General features: G+C 52.5%; 1 protein-coding gene across 2 annotated transcripts in view; it reads left to right on the forward strand.

Moving 5' to 3' along the window:
• Positions 1 to 24,104, forward strand: part of AJAP1 (adherens junctions associated protein 1) — a 127,412-nt gene extending 103,308 nt beyond the window's left edge. The window contains exons 3-6 of one of the 2 annotated variants that reach the window (XM_058552736.1): positions 9,972 to 10,059; positions 12,106 to 12,348; positions 14,184 to 14,314; positions 21,482 to 24,104. In XM_058552736.1, coding sequence (XP_058408719.1) covers positions 9,972 to 10,059; positions 12,106 to 12,348; positions 14,184 to 14,256 — 404 coding nt within the window. In that variant the 3' untranslated portion in view covers positions 14,257 to 14,314; positions 21,482 to 24,104. The remainder of the gene's footprint in view (positions 1 to 9,971; positions 10,060 to 12,105; positions 12,349 to 14,183; positions 14,315 to 21,481) is intronic. The other variant, XM_058552738.1, reaches the window with a different exon arrangement.
• Positions 24,105 to 25,555: the final 1,451 nt, after the last annotated feature.

Genomic DNA, 25,555 nt, shown 5'->3' on the forward strand with positions numbered 1-25,555 from the left:
AGGGGTCCCAAACTTTTTCTTAAAGGACCAGATAGAAAATGTTTTCAGCTCTCAGGTCTCAACCCTGTCGTTGAGGCGTAAAGGCAGCCTTAGACAACATGTACGTGAGTAGACATGGCCACGTGCCAATAAAACTTCATTTACAAAATCAGGCTGGATGTGGCCTGAGGGCCGCAGTTTTCTGACCTTGAATCCAAAGAGCGGGAGAGTCACAGAACCTCAGCCCCTCAGAGGGAGGGCTGCCAAGTCAGAGTCTGCATTCACCTCCATCTCTGGAGGATTTGTGTGCATGTGCAGGGAGGAGCAGCAGAGCTGTAGAGGCCCAGCCTCAACACCACAGGAGAAAAGAAACCTGCGCTCACGGAGGCCTCCTGCGCGCCAGGCGTGCGGCTAATGCCGTGCCTGCATCCTCTGAATAAATCCTGCCTCCATCTTTTTGCAAATAAGGAAACTGAGGCAAAGTGAATTTATTAACTCCCTGGGGCTGCCATGACAAATTACCACAAACTAGGTGGCGTAAAGCAACAGAAATTTATTCTCTCACAGAAGCCAAAATCAGGGTGTCAGCAGCACCATGCTCCCTCCGCAGGCTCTAGGGGAGGATCCTTCCAGACTCTTCTAGCTGCTGGGGGCCAACAGCAGTCATTGGCTTGTGGCCACATCACTCCAACGTCTGCCTCCGTCTTCAATGTGGATTTCTTCCCTGTGTCTCTCTCCGCTCTTCTGTCTCTTATAAGGACACCAGCCATTGGGTTGAGGGCCCACCTTGAATCTAGGATGATTTCATCTCGAGATCCTTAGGTAGTTAATTAAATTTGTAATTTCCAAATAAGGTCACAGTCTGAGCTTCCAGGTGGATGTGAATTCTGAGGGGACACTGTTCAGCCCATTATAGAGAAACCAAGTCACTTGTCCAGGGGCTGGACACCCAGGTCCCAGTGTCAGCCGTCTCGGGGCCGACAAAGTGTGTGGTTAAGACAGTGGCTCTGAAGTCAGCTGTGAAGCCGATCGTGATTTTGTAAATACACAGTGAGGGCTCTGGGCCTCTTTGCCTCTAACTGATGCCCCAAGGTGCCTGAGCTGTCAGAAAGCATCTCAGCTCAGAAGGTGTAGTAGATTCCAGGGCTGCCATAACAAAGTGCCACAAGGTAACAACAGAATTTGTTGTCTCGCAGTCTGGAGGCCGGAAGTCCGAGATCAAGGTGTCTGCAGGGCCATACTCCTCTGAAGGATCTATAGGAGGATGTCCCAGGCCCCTCTCCTGGCTTTTGGTAGTTCCTTGGCTTGTGGCAGCATCACTCCAATCTTCTTCCTGTGTGCGTGTCTGTCCCCAAATGTCTCCTTTTCATAAGGACACCAGTCATTTTGGATTAGAGGCCTACCCTCCTCCAGTACAACTTCATCTGAACTTCAACCAATTACATCTGCAGCAACCCTATTTCCAAATAAAGTCACATTCTGAGGTACTGGGGGGCTAGGACTTCAACATACGAATAATGGGGGACAAACTTGACCCATGACATAGGGAAAACCCCATTGCCAGGGCATGGCGTTTCCCAAGCTCTCTGCTCACCATGTCCTACCGGGTCTGAAAGGGCGGTGCTTGCCCCTCGGGGTAAGCCACGGAACAGGCTGAGATCTGGCCGGGAAGATGGTGCTGAGATGTGGGAGCAGACGGATGCCTTTGCTGGAGTCTAGATCTGGCTGCTGCGTGATCTTTATAGCCCCCAGGCTCCTCTGTCTCCCCCTCTGTGGCACCGTGCTCTCAAGTTCAGAGCAGTCTCCAAATGCGAAGAAAGTTCTCCTTTTCCAAAGAGTTTGCTCCTCAATGTGGCCAACCCAGGGATGGGACAGCTTTAGTTGAGCCTAATGTCAGGGGATGTAAGTCCAACTGCAAGTCCCTTCTGGAACCCCCAGCCAGCAGGGTTTGTGTGATGATCCCCAGGTACTCTCTGGACCATGGCACCACGGCCACTGGCCATTCCCTGTGGAGACAGGACCACTGTTCTCTGACAGCCTGTACAGGGGAGCTGCTGAGGGCATGGGCCCAGAGCAGGCCTTCGTGGGTTTGAGTCCCATGCTTACCGGCTGTTAGCTGTGTGCTGTCAATGGTTAACCTTGCTCAAAGAAATGTCCTTGACCTCAGATCCTGGGAGGTCACCTCTAGGAAAGCCCTCGAAAGATCCTGCCTGATAAGAATGTCTTTGTTTACCTGGGGGCCTTGGGCTACAGGGTGTCAGCTCTACCTCTAAAGGGGCTGGAGACTAAGACCAGCCATGCAGGAGGTCAACTATGTCCACATGACCAAGCCCCACCAAAGACTCTGGACACCCAGGCTCAAGGGAGCTTCCCTGACTCGAGACGCTCCATGCATGTGGTCACCATCGTCACTGGGAGGAGTGGTGCTGTGGTGGTCCTCTGCTGGACGGGGATGGCTGCAAGCCCACGCCTGCTTGGGCTCTCCTGGCCTCCGCCCCATGTGCTTCTTCCAGTTTCTGACTTCAGTCTGCACCCTTTCACCGTAATAACCTGTGACTGGAGTGTAACAGCTTTGTTCAGTTCTGTGGGTCCTTTCTAGTGAATTATTCAACCCGAGGGTGGTTTTGGGGACCTCCCAGATTGCACTGTTCAACCTTAAGAAAACCCCTGAACCTCCCTGTGGAAACGGGGAGCATCTTTGCACCCACCTCACGGGATTGTAGTGAGCTGTGTGTGAACTAATTCACTTGGAACAGTGTGGCACCCACTACCAGTAAAAGGAGCATCATTCCGTGATGTGGATTGACTCCATAGCAGCTGCACGCTGTGGGGAAGTCAGTCCTGCATGCCCTCCCAGCCCTGCCTTTGCTCCCAGTGAGGGGGGGCTGGAGGGAGAAGACGGGATGTGGGGGGACAGGACCACATTTCTCACTTTGTGGCCACATGGAGTGTGATCGCAGGACATTTCTGACTCGCTAACCACAGGCTGCCACACTGATGGTGTCCCAGAGAATCGATTCGGATGGTGTGACGTGGGTTTGAGACTCAGAAGCCCTGTTCTTGATGTTGTTCACACATTTCTCCCCTTAGCAAGCAACCTCAGCATCGTTGACATTTGGGGCCAGATCATTCTTTCTTACGGGGCCGTCCTGTGCACTGTAGGACAGCTGCCAGCATCTTTGGCCTCTACCTGTAGATGCGAATAGAACCACCCCAGCCCTGTGTGACAATCAGAAATGTCTCCAGACAAGGCCGGATGTCCCCGGCTGAGGACCACTGCTGCAATCTGACTCTGAGGTCCCTTTGGGGTGATTCCTTGAGGACTTGCTTTCACCGTGTTGTGGAGACAAAGCTGAGTCCTGTGAGGTGTCAGCACAGCCGTTTCACTTGTGGGGCCCTGTTCTCTCTATTGATGATCCTGCCCTGAGCTGGAGGGACTTCAATGAGAGGAGACTTCATCTCGATAGAGCCTTTGCTCGAAGCTCCTCCATCACTCACCCCGTGGAAGGCTCTCGGGGTCACTCAGAAAACGGCGTGCCTTTGTGTCCCTGCCACAGAAGCTGGCAGCCTTGTTTTTCTGTGACAACCCCAGTTTTAGAAGGTGCATTTTCCTCAACATCCTGCCCCCACCCCTCAGAGGTGGCCTCCTGCCTCAGAACGAGCCTAAACCTTGGCATAAACCTTGGAGCATAAACCTCCTCCTCAGGAAAGCCAGGTTGGCCTCTGGCCTGTCCCACAGTGGACGCTGCAGCTTCACCGTGTTCCCGAGACTATTTGTTAAGGGTGTACTGTGGAGTCAACGTGCTGTAGCCTTTGTGGAAAAGGGATGGTTTCTTTGCAGTGGAATTGTCACTTTGAACACCCATTGTCACCTCTCACCTGTCACACCCCTGATGATACACATCCTTGGATCCATTGGTCACCAAGTCTTTGTTCCCATGATGCAGGCACACGAGATCTCTGCGTTGTAAGATGAGCTACTGTAAACTCAGAAACATCATCCCTTTGCTCTGGCAAATTCCAGGGCCATTGTTCCTGCCTTCTTCCAAACATACCAGCCAGATGTGCCACTCACCCCCCTCAAGTGCAGGAAAAGAAAGCACTCGATGGGGTTGTTTTTGCCATGGACAATGGCCCATGTTTGATTTGACGTCATGTAATAAGAAATTCGTCCAGACCCAGAGATGGATTACCAACTTCCACATCAATCTTTGGGGCCTGATCTTATTACACACCACCACAGATATAACCATAAAAGCCCTATTGATTGATGCAGAGCTTGGTAATCCATCTGTCCTCATCCATTATTCCGGGTGTAATTTTTCATTATCTGGGTGGCAGCTGATTCCTAGCACATTAGTATACAGTGGCAATTACCAGGAACAGAAAGAGCCCCTAAATTAGCAGGAACGATAACACCTGTCAGGAAAGGGAAGCAGGAACCCCCACACAGCATGCTCTGTGCTCTAGGACCACGTCTGAATTGCAAAGAGTTTGAAGATGGATTTAATACTGACCTTGGAAGAGGAGAGGAGAAACTTGGTTTTTTTCCTTCTTTCTTGAGGGTATAGAGTGTATGTTCCCTTAAGGTGACATCATTGTCCGCCGAATCACAGCCGCCCAGCAGTTGGTGTAGACGCTGTTCAAGAATCACCTTGCCCAGGGTCAGTAGGGTTTATGGGACAGATGTTCCTGCCTGCATTATTTAATGACCACCAGATATTGACCTGAGGGAACACTGTTAAAGTGTGATTGTTGAGAGAAATCAGTAAGGAAGGAGAGAGGTTGGGAAGACGTCCTCCTGAGAACGGGGCCACTTGCATGGTGGGGAGGGGAAGCACCATCCGTAGACCATCGACACGGTGACTGCGTCTGCTCAACATTCTTGTCGTTTGCAAGATGCAGTTTCTTTTCAACCTTAATGGAGAAAATTGAGAGACACGTGGCTGAAATATTTCTGTGGGTCATTGGAGGAATTAAATTGGTAAAATTCTCCCTGAGATTCAGTTTCCAAAACTCAAGACTCCTGTCTAATTGAGTTCTCAAGGGGAACCGTCACACGAAGTGATCCATCCTCAAGCCAACTTCACATGCACAAACCTAGCCCGCTGCTGGGTTTCCTGGCCCAACTTGATAAGATAGAAGCTGTGGCTGTCTTTGAAATCATCTTGTCAGTGGCCAGTGAAAATCTCAAAAGACAGTAGACCTTTGATGATGGAGTGTGAAGGTTCTAGTCTTCAGAACCAAAGGATTGCAGTCTGAGTCCCGGCTTTAACCAACCATTCAAAATAGATGTATACTTCTATTTCATTTATACGCCAAGTCACCTTCAATAATTCACCTAAATCAGGGGTCAGCAACCTCTAGCCTGTGACCAAAATCTGACCACTGTCTGTTTTTATAAATAAAGTTTTATTAGAACACACCATTTGTTTGCATACTGTCTGTGGCTGCTCTTGCGCTATAATGGCAGGGTTGAGAAATTGCAACAGAGACCATACTGCCTGCAAAACCTGAAATATTTACTCTATGGCCCTTAAGGGCAAGGTTTCCTACCCAGGATCCACACAAAGACTTAAGGCGCTTACACGGACGAGGAAACGACTCCCGGCACTCGTGGAGGACTATATGATGGACAGATGCTTGAAACGCTACACTTCTGACGTATTGTTCTGCTCTCTTCTTAGTAGCCGGCCCCTCAAGGGGAGGAAATGGTGCAGCATCCTTATGGACTTTCCATCTTCCAACCTGCTTCCTACAAATATCATTCCTACCACGTGTCAAAAGCATGGGGTCTGTGGGGTCTTCTTGTAGCCATTGACTCCTGATGCGTGAGCCCAGTGGCCCATCCAAACCCATGGGCGGGGGGATGCGGCACAAGGCTGGTTGCTTGGCAAGTCAAGTGTGTGAGGAGTAGTAAGATGTTACCTCTAACCAATTTCATTACCAGGAAGTGGCTCCAGATGCATTAGATCCGGACCTAGACATTTGGTTTTCACTGGAACTCCAGAGCAGAGAACTGCCTTTCCTCCTGGCTCTGCCGAATGACCACAGGAAAGTCATTTTGCTCCTTTGAGTATCAGGCTCCTCATTGGTCAGGCAGGTGCAAAAATGCAGGATAGGTGATGGATTAAATTGAGCGCATGTGTGAAGACTTAGCACAGGGCCTGGTGTAGAGAAGTCTTTCCAGAAAGCATAGCCATTATATTATTGTTGTATTTCTGCCCAGATGATCTTAGGTTATGAACCCATGTACCATTTCCTCCAATTTTTGATTTGGCAAGTCCTGTGGAGAAATTTCACACGGAAGGCAGGAGAAGGGCCTCCAGCACAAGGCAAACATTGGAATTCTGTTGTTCTTTCTGCCTGTTCCCTGGCTTTTATTCTCCACTCTTCATGCCTTGGTTCAATAATACGTCACATAGCTACTGTTGTAAGGTATTGTGTCACACAATGTTGGGAGGGAGGTATGATTATAAAGATGGTGAAGAATTGCCTTTCCTTAAGGGGCTCAGAGACTCACCAGGACCTCAGGCAAAGGTCTGGGCTTCTGTTCTCCCACTTGTCAGCGAGGGAGTCCCTTGAGCCACTGTTTTCTCCTCTGGGCCTCAGTTTCTTCCATCCATCAGAAGAAGAGAATCACTGCTTTCCTGTCCTCACCCACAGGGGGAGTGGGAGGGAATTAACCATCTAAGATACAGCTGGTCATGGACTCTTCTTTTCCAAGGACTTTGGCCACTGCAGATATTCAGCCCAACAGAAGAATTCCCTTGGTAAGAAGACGAAAGGTCAAAACCTGGCAGTACCTTGGGCCTCCTCTGGGCCTGCAGACGTTGGGGAATGGACGAGATGCTCTGCTCTTGTTAGGGGATGCCCAGTGCCTCTAGCAGGGCCTGGCCTCGCAGTTGAACAGGTCCCCACTGCTCCTGTTGGCTCACACCCACTCGCTGTGCTCTTTTACATTCCCCACTTCCACAGGCGTTGAGTTCTCCTGACCTAGAAGATGGCAGATTCAGCACAAGAAACAAAGGTATAGTTCTTGCCGTGGAGATGAGGGTGTGACCTGCCAAGAAATGGCTGAGAAGCTTTGGGCATGGGCCCAGAGCACTCCCCAAGGGGTCTGTCTGTGAGGAGGTGGTGAGGCTCAAGCACCTGCCTCCGTGATTTAGAAGCCTGTTCTCCCAGGATGTAGAGGGGAGAGGGGCCCGCCTCTGCCTCAGAAGAAGTGAGGCTGTCAGGTCAAAGCCAAAACTGAGATGAACGGAGTCTGAGCTCAGAATCCCGTAATACTGCCTCTCTCAGTATGGGCTTTGGAGCCGGCAGATCCTGTTGATCCAAGGGTTTTACACAAACTTGCCCAGGTAGTTTTCACTTCCATAAATGATGACAACAGTATCTACTTTTGAGAGTTCTTGCCAGGAATAAATGCGATATTATACACCTGACGATTGCTGCCACTTTTTGAGCATGATTATCTTCATCACTATCATCGTCGTCATCATCATCATCACCGTCATCATCACCATCATCACCATCTCCACTATCATTATCACCACCACCAGCATCATCATCACCACCACTTATGGCATCACTGTCATCATTGTCACCACCACCACCACCATCATCACCACTTATAGTATCACTTTCATCATCATCACCATCACCACTATCATCATCACCATCATCATGATCACCATTATCACCATCATCACCTCGACCATCTTCACCACCACCATCATCACCATCATCACCATCACCGGCATCACTGGACTCCTTCTCCTCACAGGAAGCACAGACACAGGATGAGCACACACTCTTCATGACAGCATGGCTGTCTCTTGACTGGGTTAGTGGAGTGTGTGGATGGAGGGTGAGGGGAGTCTGAGCAGCTATCCTCCATAGTTGCTCATTAAACTGGACACCCTTTTCAACCTCCCTCTGTCAACAGAGTCTGAGTTGGATCTCAGGGAAGCTGGTGAATAAATAGGGCTTACTGAGCCTGGTGGGCACTCCATTGTTGGTGAGGTTGAGGGTGGTCCCAGTGGCATAGCTAGCTTCCAACCTCGTTGGCAAGCCAATTTGGCAATCCTAGCGGAGAAGGAAAGCTGGCCCAGAGGTTTACTGCAGATGCCATGAATTGGTCACAGGTGTATGGGAAGCCACTGGCTAGAACCAGCAATGAGGGCTGCCACTTTAAAAAATGGCAGCAGAGTAGCTCTTCCCTCAGGGTGGCACCACGGCTGAGCTGGTCAAAACTGGCCCTGCCTGGCACTCAGCAGGTGCTCCATAAGTGGTTCTTGAATCAATGGGTAAAAGAATGAATGAAGGGAGGCCTGTGGCATCCGTGCATGTGCCCCAGTTTCCTAGTGGTGCTTATCCTGTGGGCTCAGGGTGAGAATCCCTCATGACAAACGGAAGCAGCCCGGAAGAGGGGCAAACAGGAAGAGAAAGCTTGCTTTCTGGTCACACCAAGTTTGAATCATTTATTAGCAATTCCCCCCACGAAGAACACAGTCAGTAGAGAGGTAACATCTGTTTGGGAGACTGTGTCCTTGGGAGGCCACCAGAAAAATCTTAGACTAAATGAAGTCCTCCCCGCTGGGACACATGTACACATGTTCTCACCCCAGGACCCCTGGGGTCCTCAGGTGTGTTGGGTGGGTCTCTGTAAGTGGACATCAGGATGGGGAGCTAGGAGTGGAGAGAGGCAGGTGCTCAGACATGGGGAATCAGCGCTTCTGTGGGGCAGGGAGCTGCCACCTGCAGGGCTCTCTGCACAGCCCCTCAGGGCCTCTATCACCCGGCTCCTCAGGTTTGATTCTTGCTGACAGCAGGAAGACGGGGCCGGATCCCGGGACCTAACAAGTGGTCCTCTCTGACCGGTGGCGCCAGCCAAAAGGTGCCCTAGTGTCCATGTCCTGGGAAGGATGTAACAGATGTGTCGCCAGAAGGAACATAGCTGTGTTTGGGGGACCAGAGATGAGAGCTGTTGCCAGCCTGCCTTTCCTCCCTCCCTGTGCCTCTGTAGTTGGTGCGAGATGGTGCAGGGGGCTGGGGGCGGAGGGAGAGTGTGGGAGAGAATTCCTGTGCTCGGCTGCCCATGTGTGGGGTTAGCAGGCAGCTGATTTGGGGCTCTGGCTGCCCTGTTTCTAGAGTGGCTGGTCCCTCTGTCCCTGTCCCCTTCTGTTTCTGTCCCCCCCCCCCGCAACGTGCACACACATGCACACACAGAGAAGGACAGGGCAGTGAGGTGAGACCACAGACCCTCCTCTGGGACTTTTGGAAGCATCAGCCACTGGTCTGGAGCTTTTATTCCCTGGAACCTCATCAGGCAATGAACTTCTTGAAGAGAACTTGTAAAGAGAAGATGTTTCCTAATGATCCACATGCCTGAGTCTGCAAGAGTGTCAACCCATGTGTCCCTCTTCCCCACCTTCCCAAAGTCCTGGGCCAGCCTGGCTTCACCTGGGTCAGGCCAAACCCTGCTCCCACTCACAGGCCAGCTGCCCTGGTGCTTAGAATCGAGGAGCAGACTTACCCAAGGTGGGAGGGAGAAGGGAGGGTGACAGGCCCTGGGGGAATGCCTCAGCCAGAGCTTACCTGTCCCAGGTGAGGGGCTCATGCAAGAAAGGACACAGCCTCCCATGGTTGGGTCACTGCTCGGGGACTGAGAGGCTGGGCTGGGGCCTCCCTTCTGAGACTCCAGGTGAGAGCAGCCCTGGTGCCCAACAGCACCTGCCAGCACCTGATGTGGGGCAGGAGAGACCCAAGAGCCTGTCCTGTCCCCACGCAGCCCTCCTGCACGGCCCCTTCCCTGGGGAGGCTGTAGACTGCGTGTGGACGGGACCTGCGTGTTCATAGCCAGGTTGACAGGAACATGTGGCCCACCCCGTCAGTCCGTCTCCCCGTGTCATCCCCACCCCCATTCCTGGACTCCTTTGTCTTGCAGCCCTGGTTTCACGGCTCCCCTCTCTCTCATTCTCTGTTCCCAGGTTTGGCTGTCCATCAGATTATCACCATCACCGTCTCCCTCATCATGGTCATAGCTGCCCTGATTACAACTCTTGTCTTAAAAAACTGGTAAGCCTCCTCAGCTCCTCTGGCCTGGAGGAGGGGGTGCTGTGGGGGTCCTTGGGGAAGTGTGCACAGAAAGATTGAACCCGGCCGGTCACAACCCAGGGAATGGTTTTTCCGTTTGGGCCAGAGAATCCAGTGCAGTCCCTTCTGCCCTGGCACAGCCCCCTCACCTTGGCCCCAGGGCAGCTTGACTGCTGGGCGCCGCCGGGCTCCCTGACACCGCCCTGGGGTGTAGCCCCCTCCGGGGCTTTCTCTGCAGAATGCCGGTGAGCCTAGCCTGCCTGACTTAGTTTCTCAGGCAGCAGGTTCCTGTTTCCGAAGCCTTTCTCTGGATCCAAGCGTAACTTTGGACCTCGCCCACCCAGCGCACGACCCTTTTTCTGTATTTCCTACCAGCCGCCTGGGCTGGTCCGCGCCTGCCCCTCGCTGTCCTGGGCTGTCCCTGCGGCCGGTGCTCGGCCAGCCTCTTTGTATCCTTCCTGCCTCTCGCAGCCGCTCTGTGTCTGCTGAACTAGGTTACTGCTTTGCTCCGGGCCGCCTGTCTTTACCTATTTCCTCCTGAAAATTGGCCTACTTTGAGGTTGGCCTTGCTGGGTGTACATGCCTGCTACACCCTGGGAAGATCGGGGAGCTGCGGGCTGACCCTGCTGCTCACATGCCTCGGAGGCGCCGTCTGCCTGCAGCCACCCCTCCAGCAGACGTGGCTCCTTTTAGCATCAAAGCTGGAGCTCCCTCGTAGAAAAGTGGACCCAATGATCCCCCGCTGCCCGCAGGTGGGATAGGAAATCAGACGGGGCTGAGGGGTGAGGGGTGGCACAACCCCACAACAGACCTCCCACCGAACCAGCGAGGCCTCGGAGCCGCCTCCTACTGGCCAGCTAGCCCGAGACCCAGGGCGTTTTCCGGGGCAGATGACGAGGACAAGACTCAGCTCACAGAGGGGCGTCTTGGGCAGGAGCTGGCCAGCTGGAGAAGTGCTCTGGAGCCCTGGACTGCGTGGACGCATGGCGGGACAATCCCATCCAGCATCTTGATCAAGGAAAGGCCCCCTACCCCAGGAGAAACCCAGCCGGTAGATGAGTGGGTTCTGTGACCTTGGGGACCCCCTGACTTTTTCATTCATCTTCTCACCCTCAGGAATCAGGATTCCTCTCGCTGGGAAGACAAGGCAGGGCATATCCATGACTTACAGGGAGGCAGGGTCATGAGCCCTGCCCCTTGCAGCCCCCTCATTCCGCATAGGCTCTGAGCACAGAAGGGAGGGAGAGGAGAAGAACCGCTGCCCTGATGAGGCTCCCCAAAGTGAAGCCTCCCCAAATTTCCTCCTAGCTGTCCCCCTCCGTGGGGATGGGATTCCTGCCCATCCTATGAACTTGCCAGAAGTGACATCCGGGGACAGGGAGGGTCATTGATTGTCTGTTCTGTCAAATCCCTTGGCCGACAAAGGTGGGATTCCCAGTCCATCCTAGGTGGCATCTGGAAGCCTCCGAGGTCCAGAGGAGTGGGCATGAAGGCCGGTGTCCTTGGGCACGCAGGATGGTGAAGGACGGACAGTCCAGTCTCATTTCCAACTTGTGGGCGTGGGCGGGGGAGGGGCTGAGGATGCCAGCTCTCCCCAAAGATAATTACAGAGTCTGTTCCAAAGTGAACAATCGGGCCACCCCAGCCTATGCAGCAACGCTTCCCTACCGGCACCCATCAGTTTTCATCCCGTCAAGGCGTTCCTGAGGAAACCGAGTCAGCACCACTGTCCGGCTGATGTTCTTCGGCCAGACAAGGCCTCAGCCCTGGGGTAACACAGCTCCACCGCTTACCTCATAATCCTCTCTGCAGTAATGGCCGCATTTAAAATTCAAATTTTATTAAAAAAAAAAAGCTGATTGCTTGATTGTGGTTGATCTTTCTGAAGAGGCTGGGGATTACCATTTAATATTAAATGATGTGTAATTAATGCCTGGAGAAGAAGGCTCCGCAGTTTAGCGCCGGACTTGTGTTTGCGGGTTTTGGCATCTACCTGCCCCCACCCCACCCCACCTGTCTGTCTTCCAGCTGTGCCCAAAGCGGGAACACGCGTAGGAACAGCCACCAGCGGAAAATCAACCAGCAGGAGGAGAGCTGCCAGAACCTGACGGACTTCACCCCCGCCCGGGTGCCCAGCAGCCTGGACATCTTCACGGCCTATAACGAGACCCTGCAGTGTTCGCACGAGTGTGTCCGGGCGTCCGTGCCCGTGTACACCGACGAGACGCTGCGCCCGACGGGGGAGTACAAATCCACGTTTAACGGGAACCGGTAAGCTTGGGTTCGGGCCAGACCCTGCCGCTGCAAACTGCTGGTGGCACGGCATTGTCACGGGGGCTGTTGATCCACGTGAAGCACCCTTTACATCTCTTGAGGGCCCGAGCAAGTGCAGGCAGCCGGTTTGGCGAAACAAGAGGGCCAGGGTAGACATAAACAGGTGTTTCTCCACGCAGAGAGAAAAGGCAGCAGCAGCCAGGGTTCACTTGGATAGTGGACGGAAACGCCTCCCCAGCCCTCAGTACCACCTGGCGGGGGCGGGCGTCATCCTGCAAAGCCAGCTCTGTAGTACAGGCCTCCTAAATATCAACAAACCATGATTGATCACTCCCCAGTCAGTATCTCTGAACCCCATCAATAAAATGTCAGCAGCAAATCTAGCAAAAATATCAAATACCAACCAGACTCCTGGTTATTGAATGCTCTTTTTTATTAATCGCGTGTAGTCTCTCAAAGAAGACATGCTCCAAAGACCATCCCTGGGAATATTTAAGAAACCCTTGGGTCAGCTTCTGAAGGTTTATCTAGAATTAGATTAAAACATCAGTAAGCTATTTTTTTAAGTGAGCATGCATTCATGCATCATTTTGTAAATTAAAAAAAAAATTCTCCAACAACTTAAAAATCTTAGGACAAAGTCAGTAGGACACCAGGCTGCCTTGAAGGGCCCACTGTGGGCAACAGGATGAGCAGCGGAGGACACTACCCAAGGTGCCCTGAGGGGTTCCGCCCGGAGCCAAGGTCCAGGAGACTCAGGGGTGGCTGCTCGCTCCTGTGTTGCTTGCTCATCAGGGGGAGGCAGGGGCCCTGGGAGTGAGGGCTGCCTGTCCAGCTGTAGTGCCCATACTGTATGTGTCCCGTCCTGCCCCTGAGAAGATTGGGTGCTCCTTAAATTCCTTCTCGCTGCTCCTCTCCTCTCTCCACGTGGGACTCTGCCATATTCTCTGTCTGGGAGGCCTCCTTCCCAGAGGAGGAGGCTGGAGAGCAGAAACCTCAGAAATGTCTTTCTAAACTACTTTACTTTCACTCAGCGACATTTGGGGAGCTCCTTGGTTGCATCCCAGCCTTCCAGAAGGCCGAGTTCGCAACAAATTGGCAAAAGGATTTTCAAACGGTTTCACTGAATGTGTGTGTCGGTTTGGGTGTGAATCCTGGCTGACCAGTGCCTCAGCCTTTGGGGGAAGGGAGGGAGGCGGGTTCTGGAGTGGTCATTGTCCTCTTTGTCCCACTCTCTGCCCCTGCGTCGTGTGAGAGCCCTGTCCACGTGCAGGGTGGGCACAGTTGGCGCTCCCACGTCCTGGCTCAGAAGCGTCGGATGGAACAGGTTCTTGCTTTTTGGCGGAAAGTGATGCCCTGTTGGCTCTCACTGGCCTTGGGAAACGGTAGCTGAGTCTCAAAAGTGACAAAACACAGGGGGGCCATTTTAGGAGTCAGGCCCTGCCCTCTACAAAGTGTGGTAACATGGGTGGAATCCCTGCGCTCGCAGGCAGAGACACAGAGCTGTATGTTTGTCCCACAAATTCAAAAACTGAAATCTGGAGATCGCACCACTGTGCTGGAACGCCAGCCTTCCGGCCTCTGTGTCGGGTTCCTCCTGTGCACGGATCCCTCGGGCCGTGTCCTCCAAGGCTGCCCACGGTGGAAGGGAGCATTGGCGGGCCACAGGGAGGGGTGGGTCCCTTCCTGCCACAGGCCAGTGGGTCCAGCAGAGCATCATATTCCTGGGCCCTTTTCTAGCCAGAAGCAAGTTTTCTGCGGCAGGCCCAACCGGGCCTGCCTGCCGGTGTTGTGTACCAGCGCGGGCAAGCACGTTTCTCTGCTTGCTGCAGACCCTCTTCTTCTGATCGGCATCTTATTCCTGTGGCCTTTGTGTCTGAGAAATGGTTTGAGATCTCCTGCTGACTGGCCGAAGTCTTTTTTACCTCCTGGGGCAGGGCAGACGCCATGTGTCTATTTTATGGTACGTACCTCTCTTTTTGGACACGATTGATTTTTCCCTCTGCCTCACCTTCCCCACCTTCCCCACCCGTCTCCACTCAGGGATAACCGGAAGCCCTTCTCACCGTGGGTGGGATTCCAATGGCGTTTCCCTGTCCAGAGGGCTGGGCTTGTGGTCTCTCCGCTGCACATGTTAGAAATGCCCCACGGCCCAGGGAGGGGAGTAACAGATACCCACAAACCCGACTCAGCACCGTGCTGGCTCTGTCAGTGCCGGCCCAGCCCAGGGAAGGCCAGGCGTGGCCTGTGGGGCAGGGAGAAGCAGTTCCTCTACAACCACAGCTCTCATTTCCCTCAACCCGGAGAGACGGGGCAGCTGCTAAGTGGGCAGGCCCCACCCCACCACCGCACGTCTTCACACGGCAGGGAGGGCACCAGGCGGAATTAAAATACAATTTTGAAACATAAAAATAAGAGATAAGAAGGAAAATGATAAAGAAAGGAAGTGAAGACTTGAGACATCCACTAATTTGGAGCCCAGGCCTGGTACTGAGACAGGATGAATTTTCCACGCTCTGCTGGATAGGAACATTTGGTTTGCTTTCAATGATATTAACTTTAATGCCTACGTTAAATTGCTTTCTTCTCCGAACGCCCGGCTGCTGTGGGGAGCATTTCGCCCCCGTGGCTGCACATTCTGTGCACAGTCAGTAGATGCCACCCAGGGTTGTGTCTTTGTTTTTCTTTTCAATGCTAAGTTTTCTAAGGATACACATTTTGCTCATCCAGAGAGCATCTTTTTTTCCCCCAGATATTCCTTTTAAACGTGACATCAGATCCCTTCCATGAGACGGGAACCCAATTTCTAGGTTGGCGTATTGATATTTGAAAATATTTTTTCTTACTTTTGCTCGCCTTCTGATGTGGGGACTGAATGGAAAATGCTGTCGTCAGAGTGAAGTGAAGGGCCCAGGTGGGAAGGTGTTTTCTCGGGGCTGCACAGGGCCCTCTGAGGACTCAGCTCGCAGCATTGACCTGGGGGCTGGAGGAGCCAGCTGCTTCTAGAAGTAGGAATGAAGTGATCAGTTCCTGATCCCAGCCCTCACTGCCTATCCTGAAGCCAAAATGACTTGCTTAGCATGATGTTCAGCCAACGAACAAAGAGCAGTGATTAGATTAGGATGGAAACCAAGCCCCCCACCCAAAGGCCTTTGCTGAGACTGTGCGGGCCAGGCAGGTAAGATGCAGTCTGTCCCCGACCATGCAAGGGCCAGATGCGCTGAGCGTGGCCCATCCATCAAAAGCGTGTGCCTTTGTCTGCCTCGATGTGACTCACCTCATTAAGGCCACGGACAGAGCTCCCTTCCGAGTTCCAACCAGGCTAGCAGTGGGGAGCTTGCTTATTAGCAGCGGAGTCCCCGCCTGCCTGGCAAGGCCTCTGCAGGGCCGGGCTAGGTGGTTGCCAACATCTTTGTTAGGATTTTAAACATGCGTAAAAGCATAAGACGTTGACCTGGTTGATGCTGGCCCTGCCATCAAAGACCTCCACTCCCTTCCTTCAGGAGCTGCAGGCCCGCAGGCCTGGAGGCAGCCACACCTTCTGGTCCAGAGAGCCCCCGCTAGGGGGGACAGTTCCCTAATGTGGACGTTCAGATGGCAGCTCATTGGAGCACTGTTTACATCTAGGAACTCATACAGTTCTCCCAGCAATCCCATCTTACAGAGGGGGAAACTGAGGCATGGGGAAGTGAAGTGACTTGCCTGAGGTCAGTCAGGTTGTGAGTGGTGGGGCCGGATCACCCTAGGCTGCCTGGCTCTGCCCACCCGTCAGAGAGCCTCCATTGCGAGCCCCGGTGCAATGCCTCTGTACCCCGTTCTACCGCCAGCCCGGCCCCAAGTGGGAAGAGAGTTGGGTGGTGGGAGATGAAGTCGATCTCTCCAACTAAATTGGTGTCCCAGGGACGTTCAGCCTGATTCTGCTGAGCAAGGAGCTGTGCAGCTGAGTGGTCAGCTCCTGAGCTCCCTAAAGCCTGGGCCGAGGGCCTCTTCATCCACCTGGGAACAGGGAGCTGCAGCCCTGACTTAAAAAATAAAATCCAAGTGGGAAAAAAGTGCCGTTATTACTCCTCTCCTCCAGAAAACTTTCCCATCTCATTAGTCGAGTTCTCTCCTGGCAACACGGGGCACCGAAGGCCCCCCACAAACAGTGTTGGCGCCATGTGGGTGCCCCTAGATGGGCCCTGGGTGGGCCACATTCTTCTCAAAGTGTACAGACCCCACTTCCTAACTGCACCGAGGAGCTATTTCAGGACCACCTCCATTTAGAGAAGGAGACACCTCTGTGTCCCAAGAACTTCAGCCCTTCGCTGTGGGTCTCAGGTAGGCCATTTGAGGTGGTGAGAAGAGCCGACAGGACTTACTTCGGGCCTGGCTGTGCTCAGCCACCATGCCTGTGGACACAAAGCAATGACTCACTCCAGCCATCTCTTGTTCCTACAGATGGGGACCAGGAGGGCTGTGCAAACAGCCTTGTTAGTCCTTGAAAAATGCCTCAAGATTCCGGCACTGCATGTCGGACAGACTGTTTATCACTCACTGGGAGGAAGGCATTCAGATTCTAAGAATCCCTGATTTTTGCAGTTAATGCCTGGACATGAGCATTGGGTGGAGAAAGGCCCAGAAGATCACTCAGATTTACTAGATACTTATTGTCCCTTAAATAAATAGCAATTAATACTGAAACATTTAATTAAGGTTTAAGAGCCAGCAGAGAGATTTATCTTGTGCGTAGCTGTTAAGCCTCTCCAGATGCATTTTTAATGATGAGAGAGCAGTTTGTGATGACACTGCCTTGTCTGCTCATGCCATCCCGATGCGCATTTGGGGCCCAACCGTGGCCAAGTTCGCTTCCCTGCACGCGAGTGTGGGTGATGCCCGGGCTTGGGGGCACAGGCGCCCCAGCGTGGGCAGACAGTTACTCTGGTTCTCTAGATTCAGCCTCTGTGATAGATTCCAGCAAATTCTTGCCTCCTTGAGACCTCTGTGGAGGGGCTCGATTCGTCTGGGTGAGACGAATGAAGCTGGCCTTCCCCTGGTGTGCCAGGGAAAGAAACCTCGGACACACGCCTGCCATGGCTCTTCGGCTAATTTCCTGTCATTTTTCATGTAACAAGTAAACTTCAGAAAACCTCATTAGTGTTCAGATCTTCCCATTTGCCAAGGCCACTTCATTCTGAAGGGAGCCTGAAAAGTAATAAAAGCTCTCGCATCTGAAGCAAGAGAGAAATAAATCATGTGTTATTATTATTTGCAAAAACACACCGAAGACATAACTAATAAAAAACAAGAACCACACCTGAGCCTTCCCGCTTTGTTCTAAAAAATACATTAACAGAACATCCAGCTTTTGAAATTCAAAGGAACACTTTTTTCAAAGAAACATCCAGACCCTTCTGGAAACCATTCTCTCTAAGATGAGAACCAGCACCAAGGAAAACTTTGGGGGACAGCGGCCCTTTCGGGATGTGGAGAAATTAACTAGCAGCTTCAGCGCTCCAGGGGGCTCTTGCTGTAGTCTGCCGGTTCTCTTTGTTTTGCAAAAGCAGACGCTGATCGTTAAGCCCACGACTGACTGTGTGGTTTGCAGCCCTCAGGGGCCAGGAGAGCTGAGAATTTCCTTCCAGGCAGCAGAGGGCACTAGTTTCTCCAAAGTCAGGATTTATCCCAGATCTCGATCTCTCGGATCCCTTTGCAGCACACAGCTTCCCCTTTTGGCCGGGGCCATCCTCGCTGGTGTCCTTCTCCAGCCAGGACGTCGAGGGCTCACCTTGTCAAAAATCTTTCCCAACTGGCCTGGGACGCACGTCCCTCTCCGACCCCTCCTCGGGTTAGTGCTCCGCTGAGAGGCTCATGGGCTGAGCCTTTGAAACAGAGAAACACGAGCACTCCCCCATGGGCTGAGGGCAAGCAGCAGGGTTTTGGCAGGAATGTAGGGCAGGCCCTGAAGGTGCTGGTGGGCAGCCTCAGACCCCTCCCCGCAGCCTGAGGGGCTGATGCTGCCCCTGCGGGAGCCCCTCGAGGGAACCCATCCACCTCTGCAGGAAGCCAGCGCTGCTCTTACAATGGCAGTTCGAGGTGCAGGGTTGGAGCCAGCTCCCTGTCTCTGCGTCATCCTGAGACACTGGGCAGAGACAGGTGCCCATCGGTTTGGAAGAGGCTCCATCCCGAGGTGGCCCAGAGCCCCTCCGTCGACCCTCCGAGGTGGCTCTCCCTTCAGTGTCCACCTGCGGGCAGCACGTGCAGGTCATCCCAGGCTTCAGTCTCCGGGGCCGAGGACGAGGCTGCTTCCACACAGATGCCTCTTCTCTCAGCTTCATCCAGGAGTGATTTCCCTCTCCGGGCCAGGCTCAGAGCCGGAACCCAGGTGAACCAAAGGTGGGCCTGGCAGACACCCCGTGACACTTGGGTGGCACTGACACACACTCGCTTAGATAAATATCACTGCAGCTCATCCTCTACCTGAGAAGCCATAGAACCAGTGCTCTAATAGACAGAAACGGGATGGAGAACACATTTAGGAAAAGAGGGGTGTCCACAAAGGCCTCCCCAGGGAGGTGACCGTCAGCAGCAACTTGAAGGAGTTGAGGTCTGAGATTTCCATTGGCGGCCAGGGTGCCACCTGGAATGTGGAGAAGAAGAGGAAGAGGAGGGATGAGGGGAACAGGAGGCGAGACTGTGTCCCAAAGGACCCAAAGCCCTGAAGACTCTTAGGTAGGAAAGTGATGGGCTAATGTCTGTGTGGAAAACCCGAGGGAGACGCCTGGCCTGAGGGAAGGAGCGGAAGCTGGCCTCCCACCTTGATCTGTCTGGTTAAGATCAGAATAAAGGATCGGAAAGCAGCCTCGGCGACGGTTCTGCAGAACCTTCCTTGTAAGGGCCGGAAGCCACTGACTCGTGGTCCAACCCTGGACGCATCTGAGAGTAAGGAGGGGCGCTGTCAGTCATCACGCTGGGACAATGGACGGCAGCTTAAACTGGAGGCTGTCCCTGGCCGCCAGAACTGGGTGGTTGGTTACCAGGCCCAGCTTTCAGTGTCCCCATATTTTTTAATATATTTTTTTAACTTTTAAAATTGTAGGAAAAGAGACATAACATAAAGTTTACTGTTTTACCCATTTTTAAGTGTACAGGACAGTGGCATTAAGTACATTTACATTGTTATGCAACCATCACCACCATCCATCTCCAGAACTTTTGCATCTTCCCAAGCTGAAACTCTGGCCCCATTAAACACTAACTCGCCATCCCCCTCCCCAGCCCCTGGCAACCTCCATTCTACTCTCAGTCTCTATGAATTTGACTCCTCTAGGGACCTCATAGAAGTGGGATCATACAGCATTTGTCTCCACATTTTTTAACTTTCAAAAAATTAGAATGGAGATAGACATGCAAGAGGGGCATTTCTCTCTGTTTTAATTATTTTGCTTTGTTAACCACCACTCCCTCCCCCAGTTCTAGAAAGTGGAGGAGGTGGGTGGGGCACAGTTGGAGGAAAGCTACCCTGGGTGGTCCAGCACCCATCTGATGAGATGACACGCCTGCTCACAGCAGAGTGGGCAGGTGATCCCACAGGATATGAGTAGATGCTCTGTTGTAGGCCTTCTGCAGTTGCCCAAACAGGTGTCATGTGAAGGTAGAAGGCAGGGTAAGGTGATGACCAGGGGCCCTGACTTCATTGTCCAGACCGGGAGGGATCCTAGAGAGGGAGCAAGCGTGCCCACCCCTGCTCCAGGAGGAATAGACGTAGATGTGGTGAGGCTCTTGGAGAAGATGACGAAGACAGCACTGAGCAGAATGTGTCCCCTCCACCTGGGTGCCTCTCAGTCCAGGCGAGGATCACCCAGCCAGCTTATTTGATTCAGGAGAAAGAGCCCCACACCCTAGTCTGTTGAGAAGAACGGGTAATGGGCCCGGGCCTGGCACGTCATCCGAGTCACCTGGAGAGCTTGCAGAAACCCATGTTCACGGGCCCCGCCCAGAGGCCCTGATTCTGGTTCTCCAGAATCTTCTTCCTGGCCCAGGAAGCTGTATTTCTGAACTGCTCCGAAGATGACTGGGATGGGGCCAGCCTGGCTGCCATGTCTGGGAGTTGCTGTGAAAATGCAGAGCTCCAGCTGAGTTCTTCCCAACTGCGTTTTGGAATCATTGCGTCCCCCATCTGCTTTCTAATTTGTATCAGCTGCTTAGATGAGGGTGCAGTGGCATTCCCCTTTACACTGTTTAAAGGTCCTAATTTCCTGTCATTGTGGGGTGCTGGTGGGAGCTCTGAGTGACAGCAGAGAGAAGCAATGCCCATCCTTGGAACGGAGGTACAGCTTCGAGCTCAAGTGCCTCCAGGCTCCTCCGCTATGATGCCTTCTGACTCACCTGGCCACGCCCGGCACGGCTGTAGCTCTCTGACTCCCTGGGGGATGTGGACTTTTGGGGTCTATCACTGAGGCAGGGAGACTTTGGGGTTCCCACTTTCTGAGGCACACACCCAGGCTGGGTAAGAGCCGCCCCCTTCTTTGCAGCCAGCTGATCTGGCCTGCATGCACCTGTGATTCACGTTCTTTCTCTCTTCAGCAAGATCCCCTCTTGGGGAGATCCAGGAGGTGGTTTTTCTGATGAAATCCGTTAAACTTCTCTGAGTCCCGGCCTCAGTGAGCCCTCAGCCCAGCAGTGGATTGAAATGGACTGCACTGCTTCCTGCCGTCCAGGCGTGGGGCAGGCGGCACCTCTGCCCTTGGTGGGTAGGAGCTGGAGAAGGAGTGAGCGTGGTGCTGGGTGCGCTCAGTCACGGGCAGGCTTGGGGTGCAATCTCCCCTTGAGGGTTAATGCGGAATGGTCCCAGCCCCTCTTAGCAAGCCCCGCCCCACTGCTGGTGCCAGCAGCAGAAACAGCTCCTCCACTGAATACAGTAACACACATGAGGGCCTGGGCCCGCTTCACACCCCTGGGACTCCTAGCGAGTATACCAGGTCCTGGGGGCCAGGTCCAGCAGACATCTGTGTGTTCTGAGGACACTTTGGTGCCCATTGGCTGGGAAGCAGGGCGACTGGGGCTTGATTACAGAGGCTCAGAGAGGCTGCCTAGAGTCAGCCTGCCCTCGATCTGCTGCCATTTAATCTCTTCTTTTCTTTCCACACAGGATTCCGTTGGTGAACCTGTAAAAAAATAAAATAAAACAATAAAAACACAAAACCTAAAACTAAACTATCTAAGAGGGAGGGTCCCCACACCTACCCCTTCTGTCTGCCGGTGGGGAACTGACAGAGCAGGACGCTATAGGCCAAATATATTTTTATAAAAATGCTCACGCCTATGGGGAACTGCCTTTTCCCGAGTTTTCTTTGGAGAACAGAACCAAGAAATGCAAGAACGGACCTGGAGACAGAGAGGAGAGGAGACCAAGCGACAGGACCGAAGGGAGCGCCTGACCCTGGGATGTGTACTCCGATTCCGAACCTGTGCCAATAATACCATTATGTGCCATGTACTGACCGAAAGACTTGGTGACACAGCTGAAGCCAAGCGAACCGCGCGTAGAAACTCACAGTAAACTGGGGTGGGAATCTCTTCCGATAGAGTCTCTATTTCTGGTTAATATATATATATAAATATATAAATACACACAGACACACACACACACTTTTTTTGTACTGTAGCAATTTTTGAAGATCTTCAGTGTTCCTTTTTAAAAAAAAAAAGTGTGTTATCAGTTACAAAATCTGATTTACTTAACATGCTTAGTATGAACAGAATAAACTGGTGTTTTCTACTTTGGCAATTCACACACACACGCATACATACCCACACACACACACACATACACGCACATAGATATGCATATATTGGAAATGCAGTTCCACGAGTGAGCATATCCTTTCTGGTGACCTGGTACCCCATCGCCATCCACCCCGGGGACAGCCTCGACCCATGCAAGGAGACCCTTAGATGACTTGTCCCGCATTTGCTAGGTATTTGGTGAGTGGCAACAGACGTGCGATTTATTATCTTGGGCCAGAATTAAGAATGCCATGGTTTTATATACATACATATATATATATACACACACACACATAAATATGATCTTTTTGCATTTAATTGTTTGAAGAAGCTACCTGACAGCCACGCGCACGTTTATGTAGCTGGCTGCTGACAGAGGGGCCTGAGCGTGAGATTGGGTGGGCCGTGGATTGTTGGCCATCTTGTGTTATACAGGCACAGACCGAATTAAAGAAATTTTCCAGTTCCAAAAATTAAAGGAATATATCCTTATAATGTGTGTGTGTATGTCAGAGCAGAACTCAGAAATTTACAAGGGCCCAAGTCTGTTTGGAAATGAGAAATAATTTCATGTGCGAAAGACCCAGGCTGCTCCCACGTGAGCCGTGCCCCAGCATGGTCTGCATTTCTTTCCCACACCAGTGGACAGAAGGTGCCTGCTCTTTCTTGAGCCGGAGAGTGACTTTGAATGTTGGGGGAGGCTGTAGCAAAGATGCTGTCTCTTGTCGGCTCCCATTGGGCGACATTTGTGTTTTGACATCAAGAATCCTACTAAGGAGGTTTCCAGCGGAAATGGGGCCCCAGACCAGAGCCTCATTACAGAGAATCCCGACCACACGCACTTCATTAAAAGTACTGCCATGTCTGGCAGGGTGGGACTCCCTCACAACCCCACTTACGAAGGCGCCCTGGTGCCCCAGCGCGCGTCAGTAGGGGGCGCTGTAAGGGATAAGTGGGTCCATCTGAGGGTCTCACACCTCCCCATTCAAAAGCGAGTGTCTCCTTGGGGGGACCCCAGATCAGGTGCGCATGGCCTACCTCCTATGAATGGCCCACGTGTGACTGTGGTTTCACCTGTGGGGTATGTGAGCCAGTCTAACGGAATGTCTGCAGACCAGGTTCAAAGGTTAAAGGTCAGGTGGACAGCTAACCTCGCACCCCTTTGTTGGCTGGGCTGGAGACCTCCTGATTCTCCCACTGGGCTCAGTCTCCCTCTGCGTCACCTTAAAATGTGCTTAACAAGTTCCCTGTTGCACCTCTTGAATATGGGAGAGTAAAGCAACGTCAATGGAGGGAAAAAATTGTTTTTGTAACACCGTAGGGTGAAGGTCTGTGTTCATGGTGTTGCTTGCCGAGTAGGAAAGGCATTGTTTTGGTTTGGTTTTGGTTTTGTCGTTTTCCCCCAAAGCTTCGGCACACAGAGACACCACAAACATCCGCCACTGGCGTGTGATCACATCCCGTTGCTGGGACTCACCTGTGTAGCGCTCCATCCCGCACCTCCCTTTGTGGGCCATTCCACTCATCCATCTCACTGCCTGCAAACCACGCTCCCCTGGAGGCTGGCGCTGGGCCTTCCTGACTCAGGTGAGCACAGCTTGGTGTCACTGTCACCAGGGCCAGGCTGTCAGCCTCGGTCAAGGCCGTTGAAGCTGCTGCTCTGCTCTAACACGCGGAGCTTCAGTGAGCCCAGCCAGGAAGAAGGTGATGGCAGGGGGCCTGTTCATTCTCCAACAGTGGGAACCCAGGGTTCCCGATGGGGCCGCAATTCGGTGTCCACCACCTCACCTCTGGCTGCACGCCCGATGCCCGAACTCTTTCCAGAGCACCTTAGGACTCCAGGCCTGAAATAACAAAGCCCCCTTCCCCCAAACACACACACACACAGCCCCTCGGGCACACACTCAGGGCAGGGCCAGGAGACGCGCACATGTCCAACCTCCAGACAGGCAGACCCCAGCACGTTCCCCACCAGGAGGTCTAGTTTGCACTAACATTTGTCAAAACAGATCCACGTGGGGAAGACTCCCATCTCGTGACAATTGAGGGAGTGTGTGTATAGATGTTTTGTTTTATTTTTTAAATGGTTACCTGGAAACCTCATCTCTGCACAAGGAGATAATAAATGAAAGTAGGGAGGCTTGCAAAATCCAACTCCACCACAGGAAGGTCTACAAAACGACAGAGCACAGGTTTTTACTGAATCAGGCCCTGTGTACACACGTCCAAACATTTTATGCGTCAGTGTCTGACGAGTTTGGCCTGCCCATCCTTGCGCAGCCGCGAGTAATGTTCTGGGCTGGTCAGTGTTCTCTCTGCGTGGCTGTCTGTACTTCAGGGTCCATTAGCAACCCCACGGGGGTCCATCCATCACAAAGGCTACAGCTTCTTGGCCCCAGGGCTCAGTCCTTACATTTGCTTTAGCGTTTTTTTCCTAAAGAAAGGTACTCAAAGGAAGGGCGATGTGGTTTGGTAAGGTCCCCAAATTACTGTCTAACCTCCATCTCATTCCTTCAGTGACTCCCTGAAATCCCACAGTCCTGGGGCCCCGGGCAGCACATAGACCACTGTCTATTGCCTACCGTTAGACTCTTAAAGCTTCCAGAACAACTGGGCTTGGCTTTTAGCTGTATAGTCAAATCTATTTCTAGGCGTAATCACCTCTAATCTTCACGTACTTGATGTCATTTTTATCTGGTTGAAGTAACAGATGTAATGACTTTTGTTTACAAGTTCTGAGTGCTAAGGGGGGGATGCTCCAGGCATGGCCAGGAAGGCTTACTGATCATTTCCCACCAGGCTCAGATTCCAGCAGTGTCCAAGGCAAAGCCAGGCCGTGTGCCCACCCAGTCTTCCTTCTCAGCTCCAGCCTGCTCACACATAGTGTGGAAGTAGAGGGACCCCTGGGGCATGTCAGAGAGTTGTCAGTGTCCAGTTAGTGTCCTTCTTGCACGGAAAGGAGGGGCCACTTAGGAGGCTATGTTTTCTCCCACGTGTTGCTGGTCCTTCCCCATCTTGAATTTGGGTGGACTTCTCATGCTGCATTCAACTCCTAGATATTCATCTCAGTCCTTCGTGGAGCATTTTAAATTTAGAAACCTGGACTCATGTGCAAATCCCACCAGCTCTCTGAATTGGACTTCCAGGAATTCAGTAATTACTACAGTTATCTTGCAGTCTTCACTCTTTCTTCTCACAAATATATTACTCTTTCTCAGTCACATTTCAACATCAGGCAGAACCTTCCTTACAGGTTTTGGTCTTCAGGAATTTTGTGCATGGATGTCCACTCCCATCTGTTGTATTATGAAATGTAAACATCAGAGAATTGACCCCTTCACCTTGTACAGTCTCTATTTGACTCTATTGCCCTTGGAGATATTCCATCTCTTTTGCCTCTCCCAGATGATCCAGTATCTGGATCCCAGTTTCTTGG

Source organism: Diceros bicornis, chromosome 13 (assembly GCF_020826845.1).
Source record: "Diceros bicornis minor isolate mBicDic1 chromosome 13, mDicBic1.mat.cur, whole genome shotgun sequence".
Taxonomy (NCBI): domain Eukaryota; kingdom Metazoa; phylum Chordata; class Mammalia; order Perissodactyla; family Rhinocerotidae; genus Diceros; species Diceros bicornis.